At 42.1% G+C, this 15,540-nt stretch overlaps 1 protein-coding gene across 1 annotated transcript in view; it reads right to left on the bottom strand.

Moving 5' to 3' along the window:
* The window catches only part of LOC139119922 (matrix metalloproteinase-21-like), a 40,506-nt gene that overhangs the window by 9,925 nt on the left and 15,041 nt on the right, over window positions 1-15,540 (bottom strand). Inside the window, exon 2 of the mRNA XM_070683882.1 lies at window positions 1,104-1,822. Coding sequence (XP_070539983.1) covers window positions 1,104-1,280 — 177 coding nt within the window. The 5' untranslated portion in view covers window positions 1,281-1,822. The remainder of the gene's footprint in view (window positions 1-1,103; window positions 1,823-15,540) is intronic.

Raw genomic sequence — 15,540 nt, 5'->3', positions numbered from 1 at the left:
AATAAAATGGAAAAAAAGAGATGCCAGGTCTCAAAACGTACTCTTTACAATATGATGGCAAATGTACGACTTTAGATGACGTCATCACAATTTGAACTTAGCCACTCAGGAGACGTTCACGACGTTGATTTTGTGCGACCATACCCACTCACATGTCGATCAAATCATTGCATAACCCGTATGTGTGTGTGTGTACCGATGATACTCAGGTGCATCCTAATTCGTTTTTCCATGCAAAAACAGCACCGCCTGGTCTGCCGACAGGTATGTAATTTTTCCCCCTAATTGTCTCGAAAGTCTAGCGGTAGGCTATTTAACAGTTGTATTGACAAGACAGTGTCATCACAAGATAATTCAACAATTACATCCCTGGCCACGTGCTTGACGTCAAACAAATACCTGCCTTTGCTTATAGTAACGAAAACAAACTACACGATTATTTTAAATATGTCCCTTGGAAATTCGAACCCGGCAGATATGAAGCAAGGCTGATGGGCATATCAAATCAAGAATTTTTTATCGGGGTTCTAAATGGTATGTGGTTTAGGTAAGATTGTGGAGAAAGGGGACTCCGACACAAAAATGATAATATGAACCTTATCGAATTCCAGACTCCTGAACCTGGCCCTTCATACCATCTCAGCCATATCGAGTGTCCTCAGCAGATGGGGCAAGTCCACCTGAACGACTTTTTTTAAACCCTCAACTTTTCAACAACATGGGAGTACAGGGGATTTTCGGGGGCGCGGTTTCTATTTGGAAAACACAAATAAAACGGAAATGTTTACGTTTATTATATCTCTTCCGCGTTCTTTACGTACAGAACTTGGCGCGAAACAGGGGTACGATGCTAGACTGGGATTAAGCTAACTAGTGCGTGTATAGAGTCAGAAGATCACTTCAACAGATAGAAATATGATAGCAGATGCCGGCGATGAAAGCTTTGTAATTTAGTGTGCATAAATACTGTATGTTTTAACCAAGCAAAGAAATATCATAATAAGGAAAATGAAAATGTACACGTGAATATCACAATATTAAGTCAAAAATGAAGGTAGACCGGTGTCTGTCATTGAGCTGATGAATGTATATTACATACATACCTCAGCCGTGGATGGAGTAATCCTCTCTACATTTTCTGCTTTGTTACCGTTATTTAAGAGTAAATCCTGAAGGAACCTTTGGTGGTTCACTCTCTCGGCCGTCACGGCACTTGTCGCAACCAGTAGCACAACATAACACAGCCGGGCAATTTCATATAATTCGACGGTCCTCCACATGTTTGGTGAGTAGCCAACAAGGGCAATGGACGTCAGCGGCAGTGTCTGTATTTAGTCCTTTGACTGCTCAGTGGAGACTGAGACTCGGGTCTGTGTTTGATCGGTTCACCCTAGGCACCCACAGGTGCTATACTCCTAACCTTTATGTATCTGAGTTCCCCACTACCACCTAAGTAAGTGAATGTAACTTCGACACAAGAGCAGTAGTGACGGAGTGCTATTAATCACCACCACAGACCAGAAGCCCCTTGTTACAAGTATCACTTGGTAGCCCGCACTGTCGGGCGGCTCGTAACACCACAGACCTATATATCCCTTTTCGGCCAGGCGGCGTCAGGAAATGCTCCGCTATTGAAAAGTTAGGTGTTCTAGTGGGCAACTTGAGTCTCCCAGTCTCCTCTTATACGATGTCAGTGTTGAGTCAGAGAGCGTTATAGTGACACGCAATACTCAAATCCGTAAGTAAAGTCGATCTGGATATCCGAAGCACTGTAGAAACCAGGCAAAGGGTTATACCGTTGAATCTTCAGTACCGGCGTCAACTGTTGAATAGAAAGAAATGCGAGTTAGATATTGAGCAAGTCTCACTTACGACAGAGTCTGGCGTGGGTGATATACGTAGTGACATCACCTCTGAAAAACTAACGTCCATGCACGAGATGGCATCAAGCCAAATGAGAAAACTTGTACTGAAGCGGTATGAATGGATGACGAATCTGCCACACAACAGGTATAACACGATAAGCCGGAACGCTCACCCAAAACATGCGACACCGAACAATACCATCGACACTACCTGGACCTTCGACGCACTTTCTATGCTGGCTTTTCGCTGTGCAGAAAGTGTAAACAGACCGAGCCTCACTCTAATATAAGCACAATGCGCTGCGCGGCTGCGTTAACAACTGCTTGAGCAAGCATAGAGAACGTCAGAACATGGACTGTCTGTCTGCCTGATGCGGGAGAAGTGTGTCTCTTTTCATGACAAAGAAAGTCGAGACACAATATGTACGTCCACAGTGAAACAGTCCAAGTATTGGTACTTAAAAATAATACAAAGTAAAAAATCTGCGTTTTCACGTAGGTGCGCATTCATGGACCGACTTGTAAGGCTTTGAATTACGTTGTGAACGAAAGTGCATTCACATACAAGCCGAACCAGAGGCCCTCGATTTTTAGAAAGGGAAAACCACCAGAAAATTGCAGGCATTATGATGACGAACTTCACTTTAATACACTGTGACTTATTGATCCGGCAATTTCTTTCAACGTGTAATTATGTCTGAAAATATCTTGTTGAAGACTCGCTCAGTGGCGGGCATTGATATTTTATACTGTACCAAAGACTGTAGAAATTCACAAAGAAAAGAGAACTGAATGGAGCTAGGTAGGAATTGTCAAAGAACCGCCTTGTCACACAAGAGAGACTTGAGTAGGTGCAACCTGTAATCCGCGGGATTCCTGGCAGAACGTGTGCTTGGTCGCGCTAATTCTGTTGACGACTATCCCTGGACAAAAATGTTAAGCAAAACTGTAAGTATTTATCACTAGGATTGTTTTTGTAGTCAGTGTCAATAGTAACCTGGACTGGTGAGCTGTTATTTGGACTCGGTTGCCGTCGTTGTTGGTATCGAGGCAAGCGCTCATACAACGATACAGTTCTATTCGAACCACCGTATGCTACTTTAATTTGGCAAGGTCATTCTCTTTTATTCGCTAACTGGTGGCGTATTCAATTCGGAGAATGAGCGACATCCCCACTCCGAGTGTTTTGCATGTGACCACAGACGGCGCAATTCACGGCTCAGTGGAGTACACACAGAGAAGGATTCCTTCAGGTGTCACCGGACTTTGAACAGACGCAAAGTAAATATCTGAAAACATAGAACGAACGTCAATAGTAGGTCTGCTGTGTCTAGGCACGTCCTTTTTAGCCAATATTCCTGACAGTGACTGGCGATGTGTGGAATCGTGTATCGTAACTTTCACACACAATTGTGCAAATTCTCCATCATGGCAACAATGCAACATCTCTGATTGACCGCTTGCTCATTGCATTTTATGCTCCTTTCATCGCCCCTTTTAATAGAGCCCTGAACCGCATACACGCTATGAAGTGACCGGAAGGCGACTATTAGAAATACCTCTGACAGAGACAAGTCGAAGTTTTGTTTGTAATAACGGCAGTTACAATTCCTTAAGCGTAGAAATCTGAACAAAAATATGTTCATGGGAGCTTTGAGGAGAAGTAATCGATTCAATCGAAAATAACCCCGCCTCGCTGGAGCATCCAGAGAAATGCATCACTTCAACTTATTCAGGTATCAGCATTTCGAGGTAGCTTAGATCGGCCTATCGATTGCGATGTTTAGTGGTCAAAAAGTCTAATTTTTTGTACTTTAGGTTAGTAGCATAGGTGCAACTTGAACCTTCAGTGGGAACAGAAACCTCCGTAATTCCAAAGGGGACAGTACCAACTTGGCACTTTCATCCCCAGAGTTGCAGTTTTCCACCACACTCAAAACCAAAACAAAGCCAACAACATCTCGACCTGGTTTTTCCCATTTTGTATTGAAAAAACTCGCGGTAGTACTAGTATGTCCCGCGGTTTATCACCTCCGGTTGTCACTTCCATTGTGTGACCAATTATCACAAGCAATAGATGCAACGTGGCGGACAGCCGGTGAACAATTGAACAGAAAAAAACTTGGATTTCTGTGGCTGACGATTTTAAATATCGGGCCGCAACCGACCGACCTGCGGCGGGAAAACCACATCAAATTCTAATATTAGAAACGTATATGCTTCACGTGGTGTCTATGGATGCTAATTGAATCCGCCAAAACAAATCAATTATAACCGGTGTGTATCGATTCTGACTAAGTCTACTTGAATTCAGAAGTTATATTAAGTAGCAAAGACACGGCAGGATTAAAAGACCAGAAAAAGAGACCTCGGCAGATGATTCGCAGAGTTCGTACACAAGTTTGTTTGCACGACAGTGCCTGGAAAGTTCGATTTTTAAAACTTTAAACAGATCGATTATAAGAAGTACGTCAGTTAAACTTAAGAAGACCTGAAGCTAGTGTTACAGTTGTGTTAAGGTAGTATAATATAATATTATATATATATATATATATATATATATATATATATATATATATATATATATATATATATATATATATATATATATATATATATATATACATATGATACTAATAATATATGTATGTGTCTGTCTGTCTGTCTGTCTGTTTGTATATATGCATGAACACAAGCATGTTATCAACAAAATTATCTAAGTACTTGAGGTATACTGTGACAATTCTCTATGACTCATCGTCTTGGTTGGTAATCCAAAGTCTGGTTGGTCTGTTCATAAACCTTGGAGGGTCTATGGTTTGTTATTACTGTTAAATGACAACCATAATTTCACTTTCCACGACGGTTGAAATTCACTTCCCGCAATACCAGGATGCATTGACTTGCAACCAGGTCGCCTTCATGAACACCAAACAAACAAATGCGCACTACGTACACGCACCTGAGGGGTTACTATGGTGAAAGCGTTGTTAAAACACCTCTGGAACGTAACACTAATAGTCATGCATGTCAGCGGATGGTGACAGTCGGCTTGAAGGGATATGAGGTAATTTTGTTGTTCAGAGGCGCAACTACACAGTTGTCGTTGCCGATACTTCCTGGCAAGGTAACTTTTCCACTTTGCGTGGAATCGTGCACATCGCTACTCCTTTCTACTGTCGTGTGCTATAATTACGGTCGGAGGGCTACTCACGTGTTTCTATGACAGCTAAGGCGTCTAGTGGGGAGGAAAATTCTCAAAGTTTAGGATGATCCGACTCTGTCTCTCTCATCGACGGAATACCACGAGTGGCTAAACAAACACGACGTTGTCATTTCATTGAACGTTTACACGGACAATCGGGACATAAATGTGCTTTGGCCGAAACAAATGGCGATAATTGGCCGTCATCATTGGCCAATCAAGCGTCTGAAATGTGACGTTCCAATGACAGGTCAGGGAGAATTCAAAGCGCCAATGTCAAATGTCGCAACAACTTCAAAATTATTGCGAAATACGTCAGAGGTACATGGGAATTTAGCAATAATGTGATTGTGGCTACACAGACCCGAGTGGTATCACACTTTCTCTGATGCGTTACGAACGCTGATCATAGGTATGTCGAGCAAATGTATCCGGAATCTCTGTTTACGTGGGTGGTCGTCGTTCACCCGTTTTTATGAACGATTTCTTTTTTTCCGTGTTGCAATCGGTAAATTGACACGCCAAACCTGAGAAGGTGACATTACAACACCGGCAAGCGACATTGACATCAGGATGAAATCACACGCCAGTTCGCATGCTAGATACTTACAATAACACACATATGATTCACATGCCAACAAAAATTGACCCATGTTATTTAAGATCATAACAGCACATCAAATATAATCACGTTTGAAGAAAATGAACCCCGAGCATCTCTCAACGGTCCGGCCTTCCCCTGAAATCTGATCTGTGTATTCCTACCTTGTTTACTTCACTGAATTGTGCCACTGCCTAACTCAATCACCAGTGTCCATCAAAATGCGAGGGTTGTGAAAGTGCGTCACAACCAGGACTAGCAATGCAATGGTCATTTGGATAATCGCAACTTTGTTTGTCATAATCGAATCATTTAGCACTCAGCACCAAATCGTTAATAGTGAGTAAATATTGACAAACACGCAAATGAATACTTACAAGCTGCGCGCCTATCTGTGGAAACGGGAAGGTTTGCGGGGGGGGGGGGGGGTGCTGAGCGAGATTTCATGCACGTGCATCGGGATCACCGCTCGGCTCACCGAAGTGACTGACTAATGAGTCGCATGATATGACAGTTTTTCATATGATAATGTGGCAATTTTGAAAATCTTTAGGGGTGCTGATATATCAATTCGGATGAATTCCCCGTCGTCTTCATGTTCTAGTATTGTAGAGGGCATACGATTTTATCAATATCGATGAAAAATGTCGCAAAAAAAAAAAACATTTTCAAAGCACACGAACAACGTAAAATCAGAATGGAAAGTAGGCAACCATGGCCCATTTGTTCTGTCAGTGATTTCCTGAGAACCGGCAACCTGTCACTTGTACTCACCACAATAAACGTCTTTCGATTGATTCGAATAATATTGAAAATTAAACAACAGGCCCCTCGGCAGATGTCAAAAGTTTCATCGATGTCATTTGCATGTCCATTGTGCTCTTTCACTGATAGTTATAAACTATTTATAAATACAAAGTACTCTTACAATGGACGAGTACCTAACTACAACATTGCTAAATTTTTGATAGCTTACAAAACAAGAAGAGGGTTGCGAATTGTCAATAGAATGGAGCGTTGTCAATCAAAATAAAGGAACAATTTCCACAAATGTTAAGAGAATTCAAAGTGTAGGAATATCCATTTTCAGTTTCGACATTGACTGTAACAAGTTTTTGGTTTTCTTGTAACGGGAGCCTATGAGTCACCTTTGCAAGACTAGAAAAATTGATTATTTTTGACGACGGTCGAACATCAGTGAGGAACTGGAACCGGTCCAAATCACCTGTGGACAGAAGTGAGAGTGAAAAAAGACAATTCCCGAGGGGAAAATGTCAGTTTGTATGCTTCTTCCCAGGACAACCATAAAGTAGCGCCCTCTGAGTCCATTTGTATACGCTTGACTTAAAAAAATTCTACCTTCTGAGCGTCATGTTCTGATGTGCACTGGAAAGTAGTTACAAAAACCCCGACGGCTCCAGATACATGCGACTAGGCGATGACAGCCTTGTGTTAAAGGGATTGCCTGTCGCCAGAAAGAGGATACACTGGACCAGCAATAGAACTGACAATAAGATCGAAAGTGTTAAGACAGAATTCAACCGTTACAATAGCATCTAATTGTACTGGGATCGTGTAAGCGCCGCGTGCACGGGGCTTACAAATGTTTACCAACTAACACAAAAGTATACTCACTTAGCAAAAGTTAATCTTTCGTAAAAGCTGCTGTCCAGGTTTTAAGTATTTTAGCTTTACTGGCAACTGTTTCCAGACGTTTATCTGACCACTTAGTACACTGACCGCCGGCCGAAAAAAACGTGACCGTACAAGTATCCGGGGTGTCCACGATACCCTTATGTCGGAGGCGATGTTGGGGGCTGGCCCTTTATACGCATTGGTCATATTTCATGGGGAGGTGTTATTGTGGCATTAATGATTGCCAAGTGGGGAACGTTGCGAGAATCAATTATACCCAGCAGTTAGCGGTAGTATTTACATACGTAATCAATTAGCCAACTGGCAGTCATATTGGATATTAATTAAATGGCGACCACGCCCTCACCTAGCAACCGTCTCATTTTCATCAAGGCGACCCCGAGTACCTGTGGATGAATTTCACCTGAAATCGAAAATATCAACGCGTAGTGTCACAATAACAAGAAGGCAGATGTTTTACTCGTGACGTCATTGGTATCTGTTGATACACGCAGGTGTCATAAACTTGTCAGAAAGGCTTTTCTGAGGCTGCCTCTGCGTCCCATAAAGTTGACGAAATGAGCGCGCGATAAACCCATTGTCAGTTTAGTGCCACGTTAATCACACATGACACTCTGGGGAGAATTTCCACCAAGACTTATTCAAGTATTGTTAGAACCTATGAACATTGTGCCATGAAATATGTAGACAAGGTTTGGCAACAAACTATTTGACCTTGTCATCAGTTGCCACGCAAAATCGCCCTGATCTACTTTCAGTGACATCCCCTCTCAACCAAGAATTCTAATATCATTGTTGACTTACCTGAGCGAAAAAAGTGGATAATTTCAATGAGTAAATTTTTTAAAATTGAATTTCTGAGTGAGGTCTACAAGGGAATCCAAATTGATGTACACCATTATTGAAGCGGGTTTCAATTTCCCGAACGTCAATTTTTCAATTTTGCCAAAGCAATATTTGCAAGTGTGCAGAAAACTCTATCCGTCAATCTTCTATCGCTTCTCTTCCAGCAAAGTCATCGGCGTGGCAAAAGACTAAATAGGCACCATACTTTTATACGCGGGTCAGAGTTTTCCTCCATGAAAGGAGAAAACATTGCGCAAGTTGCCTTAAAGTGAGAGGAAATTATCAATTAAGACTCCATGTCCACGTACTTCATTCACCGATGCAGTAGTCGAACAGCGCAGAGAAACGAGGCGCTATGATAACTTAGGCAGTAACGAAGCCGGCAACCTTGTTTTTTTTGTCAAAACGTATCTAAAGACCAATCAAACTTTTTTTGCCATCCTCTTTTCGCCTGTTGATGTTCTTATCATTGTGGACCATCCCAAGAATTGATTACTACGATGACGCCTACCCATGGCACGATTGAGACTTCAGATACGAAATGTAACACTAGCGACAAGAATAACTGTTTTTCTGGTCTCTAGCGCCCGTGACGACCGCCGGTGCAGGGAATAAAGTTGTCAGTGAAAATAAAACCGGTGTGCCGTTACGTTTACAATGTATTAATACCAATGAAGCAAACATAGTGACGAGAGAAGAAACAAACTAGGGCGATTTTACACCGAACGTTTGGTATTGATTTCTTAAGAGTGATTCTTGACCCAGTTTAACTAAGGGAACTGTGGATAACAGTCGTTCAAATATAACTCACCTCTGAGAAGGTAGAACATGGTGTTACTCGACTTAAATAATCTTATTTTTCAAAACGACGCTATCTCATATTGACTTCGAGCCAGGTACTAGGTTTGGTGCCGGAACTGAAACGGCCAGGTCAGACGTATCGGTCTACTTATTAAATTGGTACAAAGCGCATGGAGAAGCCACTTAGCCGTTTTGTCTGGCCCCGGTGATCGCTGCAAGTGCGTGTGAAAATGTCTTCTAAAGTCGTCTTTAATTACATAGCACCGCTGCCGTCAGTTTAGACAGCGATTTCAGAGACGATTGTCTCAGAAGTGGTTTCAAAATGTGTTGCTAATGACTATTGAAAGACCTGTTGTCGTTGCTATTCACACCGTACTCATGGAGCAAGCTCTTCCCAGCAAAACAACAAACTCAACCTTTCTTTTCCACTTCTTTGTAGTCTGAAGAAAAAAGCGACTTTAAAATTGACTACATCTTCCGAGCCGAACCTAATCTAGATAACAATTTAGTTTACGTTGATTAAAACTAAGTCGAAGATCAAACATATTGGGCAATACCCTTAGGTGTTAGAGTGTCAAAAGCGTGTTTGCTTTCGGGCAAATATACGAAACAGCGCGCATTCAAGCAATTACGAGCCCCGCTCAGGTAAGTGCAGATATTACACACCGTACTGATATCTCCATACTTTTACTTCCCTCTATTATCTTCATTTTAATGATAGGGAAACGCTCAGAGGCAATGATATGCGACGCCATTGCCACGATTCTAGACTTAACTAATAGTTGACAGGCACACTGTTATTTATTTCGTATTTTGGAAGCATGTATACAGATGATGTATTTCAAAAATGCTTCGATGACTTGTAGAGTCCATAGATGTAGATGCCTTACATATTGTCATTTTAAAAACGTGCCTCCTGAATAGTCTGCAAAAAACAACGAGTTTCACTCGGCTTTGATGTAGGCCAACGGGCCGAGGGTCTATTGTATTTTCAGCGGGGCATTGTGTAACTCTTTGTTCAGGGCAGAACTCTTCGGCAACTTTACCTGCCGCTACGTTCGGTCGTAATTTTGTTGACAACTTCCCAAAACACTGCTATCCGACACTAAAAGCGGACAGAAGGCGACGTTGTAGCTACTTCTTCTGGCGATTAGAGTCAAACAAACGGTCGCAACACGTCAAAATGGGACTGTCATGGAGGTACGTTTGTGTTAACCGGGGGCCTAGAAGGACACATGATCGCTAGACAATGTCACTACAGCGATGTTATTGTACGTGGTGACACACCGCCTGAGAGACTCGATGGCACAATGTGAAAAATCGAAACTAATTATTGACCATACGTTAAGACACATAGTCATGGAGCCAAGACTTAGGTTTTCTCCCACATAAACGGCATCAATAGCCTGGCAATTTTGTTAAAGAGTTTAACCGAGGAACATTTTAGGAGGAAAAATGACTACCGTGGGCAAAGGTAGGACACAAGCATACGTACATAAAACACAGGCTCACAGCGCTGTCGTGAAAAGTTAAATGAGTGTTCTAAAAGAGTTTGAAATATTCATTACACAACGAAACGAGTCAATATGACACAGCACAGCACACAAATAAGTTCGCTGTCAACCACTTAAATGTTATCAAACCTTAGAAGGTCGCCAAGCGAGAGTCATCTACACTCCAATTTCAGTCGTACTAAATCCCGCTTCGCTTGAGGGCTGGCTACATATCAAGACTACTATACAAAATCCGATTGTTGGATGAAAAGGTAAAATAGTCGAGCACCAATCCCATCGCGTCGTAGGCAAGGTCTTTTCCTCAGACTATATGCTGATAGGCATGAGTAGCTGGCAATAAGGAACAGGTGCACACGAACAGCGCCACAATGCGATTGACTTGGAAAATCACGCGAGAATAAATCTTAAAGCGTGAGTTAGCGTTTTCGATTTTGAACTTTCTACCACACCTGCGATAACACGGAATCTCCCGACGTTTGTTTTGCCGAAAGAAAAGCTTGCTTTTAATTTTTTTTTACAATTCGGGCTCGCAACAAACCAATCTGCCGTCTATAGCTCTATTGAAGACCTGCCACCAAAGAAGGGGACCCTCTTGGCAACACGTTCGCTTTCCAGAGACATACACAATAAATCACCTTTTACACCATTCAACTCTCTAACGTCTATCTTTTCTTTGCTCTCTCATCAGCGTGCATTGTGTGGACACCTTAACTATTTATCAAGCCTCCTTTGGAACACCTCACGTGCCCGATAACAAACCACACTGCATAAGTAGGGCACCCTCATATTTCGATTACATGGTTTGGTATGCCGATTAATTGGTTTACAAGACAACAATCCACAAAAAGAATACGAAGGAGGCCGGCATCAGCTCTGAGAGTATCAGGCGTTTATACAATTTAACGGCGGTATATTTGATATAACGTGTAGCTCGGCGTTTAAAGGACTCTTTCAGTTGTTACGAAAGTTGATTTAACGAATGAAGGGGAACAAATCATGCATTTGTATCGATCATTAGCAGTAAAAACAAACCACGAGAAATGAGCTACTTGAAGACTATAAGCAGTCATATTGTAACGAAGCTAACAAACACAGTGCATGTCAGCACGCCGTAGGGTCTCAGGCAGGGCATTGTTTTCACCTAGACAGATTGGTGCCGTTTCCCCAATTCAATATACGCCTCATTGCACTATATACACACCAAGGGTGTTTTAAGCATCCCTACGGATGTGTCGATACGTGAAGTGGCGTATTCCCCCGAAACGCCGTGAAAGCGTTCCCTGGATGAATACCGCCATGCTCAAGGTATCTCCTCTCCTTGTCAAACGATCAGCCGATAAATAACGAACTACAAACACTGATATATTATTCAGAAACAAGTGACGGGGTGGTTGGTGACAGACTGCCAGTGCAGATTAGAAAGTGAAGCTAGCCATCAGAGTCCAAGACCGAGTCGATTAGCCATAAGTGGGGTGAAGTGTCCACTGCCGAACATGAAATCTCAATAACTACGTCAGTGTAAAACAAAGAACCAAAAACGGGGCAAATCATTTTTCTAGGGTCGATAGGCAAATGTTATCCCTAAACTCTCGGCTGCTGCACGCTATGTACGTTCATCACAAATACATAGTCGTTGAACAACAAAGACTGGCAGATGTTTGCGTTTCGAGAAAATTCAGTGTCAGACACCATGATTTTCTAACGATAGCATGAAATACAGACAATAGAAAATTATGGGAAATTTACTTACAGGTAATTACACAATCTTTACAACCAATTAACTTGATATATAATGTGAAAATCATAGCCTTTGCTTAAGTGAAAATTCTGAAACGCTCTATCTCTAACCTTTTTCTTCTTTCCTTCCCTAATAAATGTCTCTCTGGCCACCACCACCACTATCCCCCTCCTCAAAATCATCACTTCCTTCGTTCGGATGAATTCCTCCTACGTGATGAGTTCAAGCAAGATCTATTAGCGGGCACATAGATCCGGAAAAAATCTAGTTCCGTCATATCTTTTTATACGACCGGAATGTCCTTCCAAATGTGGCTCCTACCATGATCCAGGTATTTACCAGTTTTTTTAATGAAGAGGAAAAATATTTGAAAGTTAACTGATGCCTGTCTCTGTTACTCAGCGCTCAGCGGAGTAGCAGTCTCTTTGCTGTCAATCACATGATACTCATCCGGCAAAGAGTGACGACGTTCTCACTTTAAGAGGCAAATAACGCAGTTGCACGTGCAAGAACGCCGTCGACAAGATAAATTGCTGATATTTGTTACCAAATCCACACGTTAATATAGTCCATGGCAACTCACAGTGGCTGGACGCTTGATAATATAAGGAATAAAGTTTCAACAATTTCTCATTAAGAAATAAATATCGGAATTCTTACTGAGCGTTGTGGATACTTGTCTCTGCTGGAGACGTAATTAGCTGAGTAGAGACGAGATAGGTGGAAGGATCTCATGGAAGTTTTGCCGGTAACTCGAAAATAGTTTGATAACCGATGCAACATGAAAGTTTAAACGCCCACGCAAATATTAATATTAATTGGCGAATATGCCGGATGAAATTGATTCCACTTGAAACGGAACGAACGAAGCGCCAATTATTATAATAAGTTGCTTTCGTACTTGGATTGCCATTTATTATATCACATATACGCTGTCAATAGTGACAAGGTTAAGAATTTTACATTTTTTTGCGTCTTGCGATGCTATTTATGTTTTTTCCGCTGTCATCAATTCTAGTCCGGTAATTAAAACAAAATATGGTCGGCTTCCGATGAAACGAAACAAAGTTAGCAGCGCTCTCGTGACTCAGCTGCTCGCTTTCCTTCGTTGGGCTATTTGCCAAAAACGGCCCTCGCAGACGTACTGGGATTTTCTTGAATCTTGGCACACACTATGGACTATGCGAAAGGGGTGGGGGCTGTATTTAAACGTCGGTGGTTAAACTGATTAAACTTTTCCGCTACTTTTGAAGTGATCAGCTTCTGTTTCGGTCCTAACCTAAGCGGCGTGTCTAATCTCAGTAAAGACACTGCGCTTGGTGTAATACTTTCGACAGAACTGTGCCGGCATGTGTCAACTCCCCGTGGCAGACCAGAGAAGTGGACCATCAACAAGGGCATCAAATCCACGCCAAGCTGTCACAACGTCGAATGAATATAACTGATACTATCACAGTAAATAGAAACTGACAAAGAATACGCAGTTTTAAGTGTTGGAAGCGATTAGAGCATTGCAAGGGGTAAAACGTTTATAGAGACAGAAAACAAAACCTCAGGAGCCCACTGATTTTAAGAGCTGCGAACGTGGGCAAGGCAGGGCTTCGCCCGAAAAGTTCGCCTGCAAAGTGTGACGGTTCAAATGGCTGTTTCTCATCGGAAATCCGTGGAATTCAGACCTACACGGAGACGAGACGCCTCCTGTAACGGTGAAGACGCTACCTCTTTCTCAGTTTATTCGATAACGATCAGAGAAAGAGAGAAACGTGTTATTCAGATCTGACTTGTATGCTGATACATGACAGCGATGATATGGGTCAACCAGTACTTGTCAAACGACAAGAGGAAAAAATATGTTCGCGGAATTCGATACAATGAATGAATTGTCGAGCAAAAAGTGGTTGCAGTACTTGTTGCCCTGCGGCAGCGATGTATTGTTGCACGAGCGTATTAATATGTTTTAGTTAAAATTCTGATCGATGATTTTAAACAAAGTTGACATAACACACAGATCCGCAAATTACATTACATGATGGAAAAAACCTTTTCCTCATACTAAAAGTCAAGCAACTTCTAAGTGGCTTACCTGATGGGATATTGAGCTACCTTGTAAACGGAGAAACAAGATAAAAAAAGACAGACCAGGAACAAAAAATGTAAATGCAGGTGCGATTGGCTGGGGCGAATTGCTCGAGCGCAATGCAACCGAAGAAAAGATGGGTATCTCTGAATGGTAGATTACACGATAAATTAAGTAATAACTTCTCAAGTTCGAATGAGTGTCGTGACGAGCTCACGACACACGCCGCGGAAAATGACAAGCATACCGAAAACAGCAAGACATATGCTACGGTAACTGTGTTACATACCAGTTTTAGTCGGACGAGAACACGGGCATGCAACAGGAAAGGGAAAACATCACTAAACATGTCTAAAGCCGGTGTTCCGTGAATACACGAATGATAGTGCATTATTGTTCGGCATGTCTACTTTGACCGGAGAGAATGTTGAACCGTGGTTGAACCTAACTCTCTCAGCACCCAAAATGGTTTACTTATATCCATTGCTCTACCAGGGATATTTTTTTTACCATATCTGATTAATTTTTTGAAAGTATTGAGAAAAATGTTTAGGGATAAGGGACGTTCACACAGAAATAGCTCTTGAGTCAATAATTGCAATCAAACCCTTTGCGAAGTTGCGCGAACCATTTCAGCCGCAGTAAAGTTTGAACGACCACGTAAATCGGCCATGTGATCCACGACCGAGGAAGTTGTCCACTCCCCAACCAATCGAAAGTGGACAACGCTATCAGCTCGACGACTGAGGGCATACCTGAAGTATGGTTGTTCAATCGTATCCAGTCTCTTCCTTTCTGGTGTTGGCCTCTCTCTCTCCCTCTCTCTTTCTATTTCTTGGGTACTCTCACGGTGTTCTAGTTCGCTTCCTCTTTCTTATTTTCGGGTAGGAATCTTATCTGACTGAGTTCAGCTAATGTTACTTTCTCAACGCCTGTGCCGTATCTGTCTAAATATCTGCATGGGGGAGCAACCAAAAACTGACTGGCTTCGTATGGTTGTATTTCCTTCTAGTACGGAGCACCCTGGAAGGAGAGTAAGCCTCGAGTGGCCGCCAGGCATGGAACCATTACACAACTTGCCAAAACACACGATATGGCAACAGTGAGACCAGAAACCTTTTCTTTTGGCAAACAAAAACACAGAAGAATATTCAACAAGTAAGCAGACCAACTCTTGAATTCCTAGACCTCAAGGGCCCACTTCTCTATTAATTAACTTAGCCATCTTACACTGTTT

Source organism: Ptychodera flava, chromosome 20, assembly GCF_041260155.1.
Source record: "Ptychodera flava strain L36383 chromosome 20, AS_Pfla_20210202, whole genome shotgun sequence".
Classification (NCBI taxonomy): Eukaryota; Metazoa; Hemichordata; class Enteropneusta; family Ptychoderidae; genus Ptychodera; species Ptychodera flava.
The sequence above is the reverse complement of the archived record's forward strand: the minus strand, read 5'-3'. Positions and strand labels throughout refer to the sequence as shown.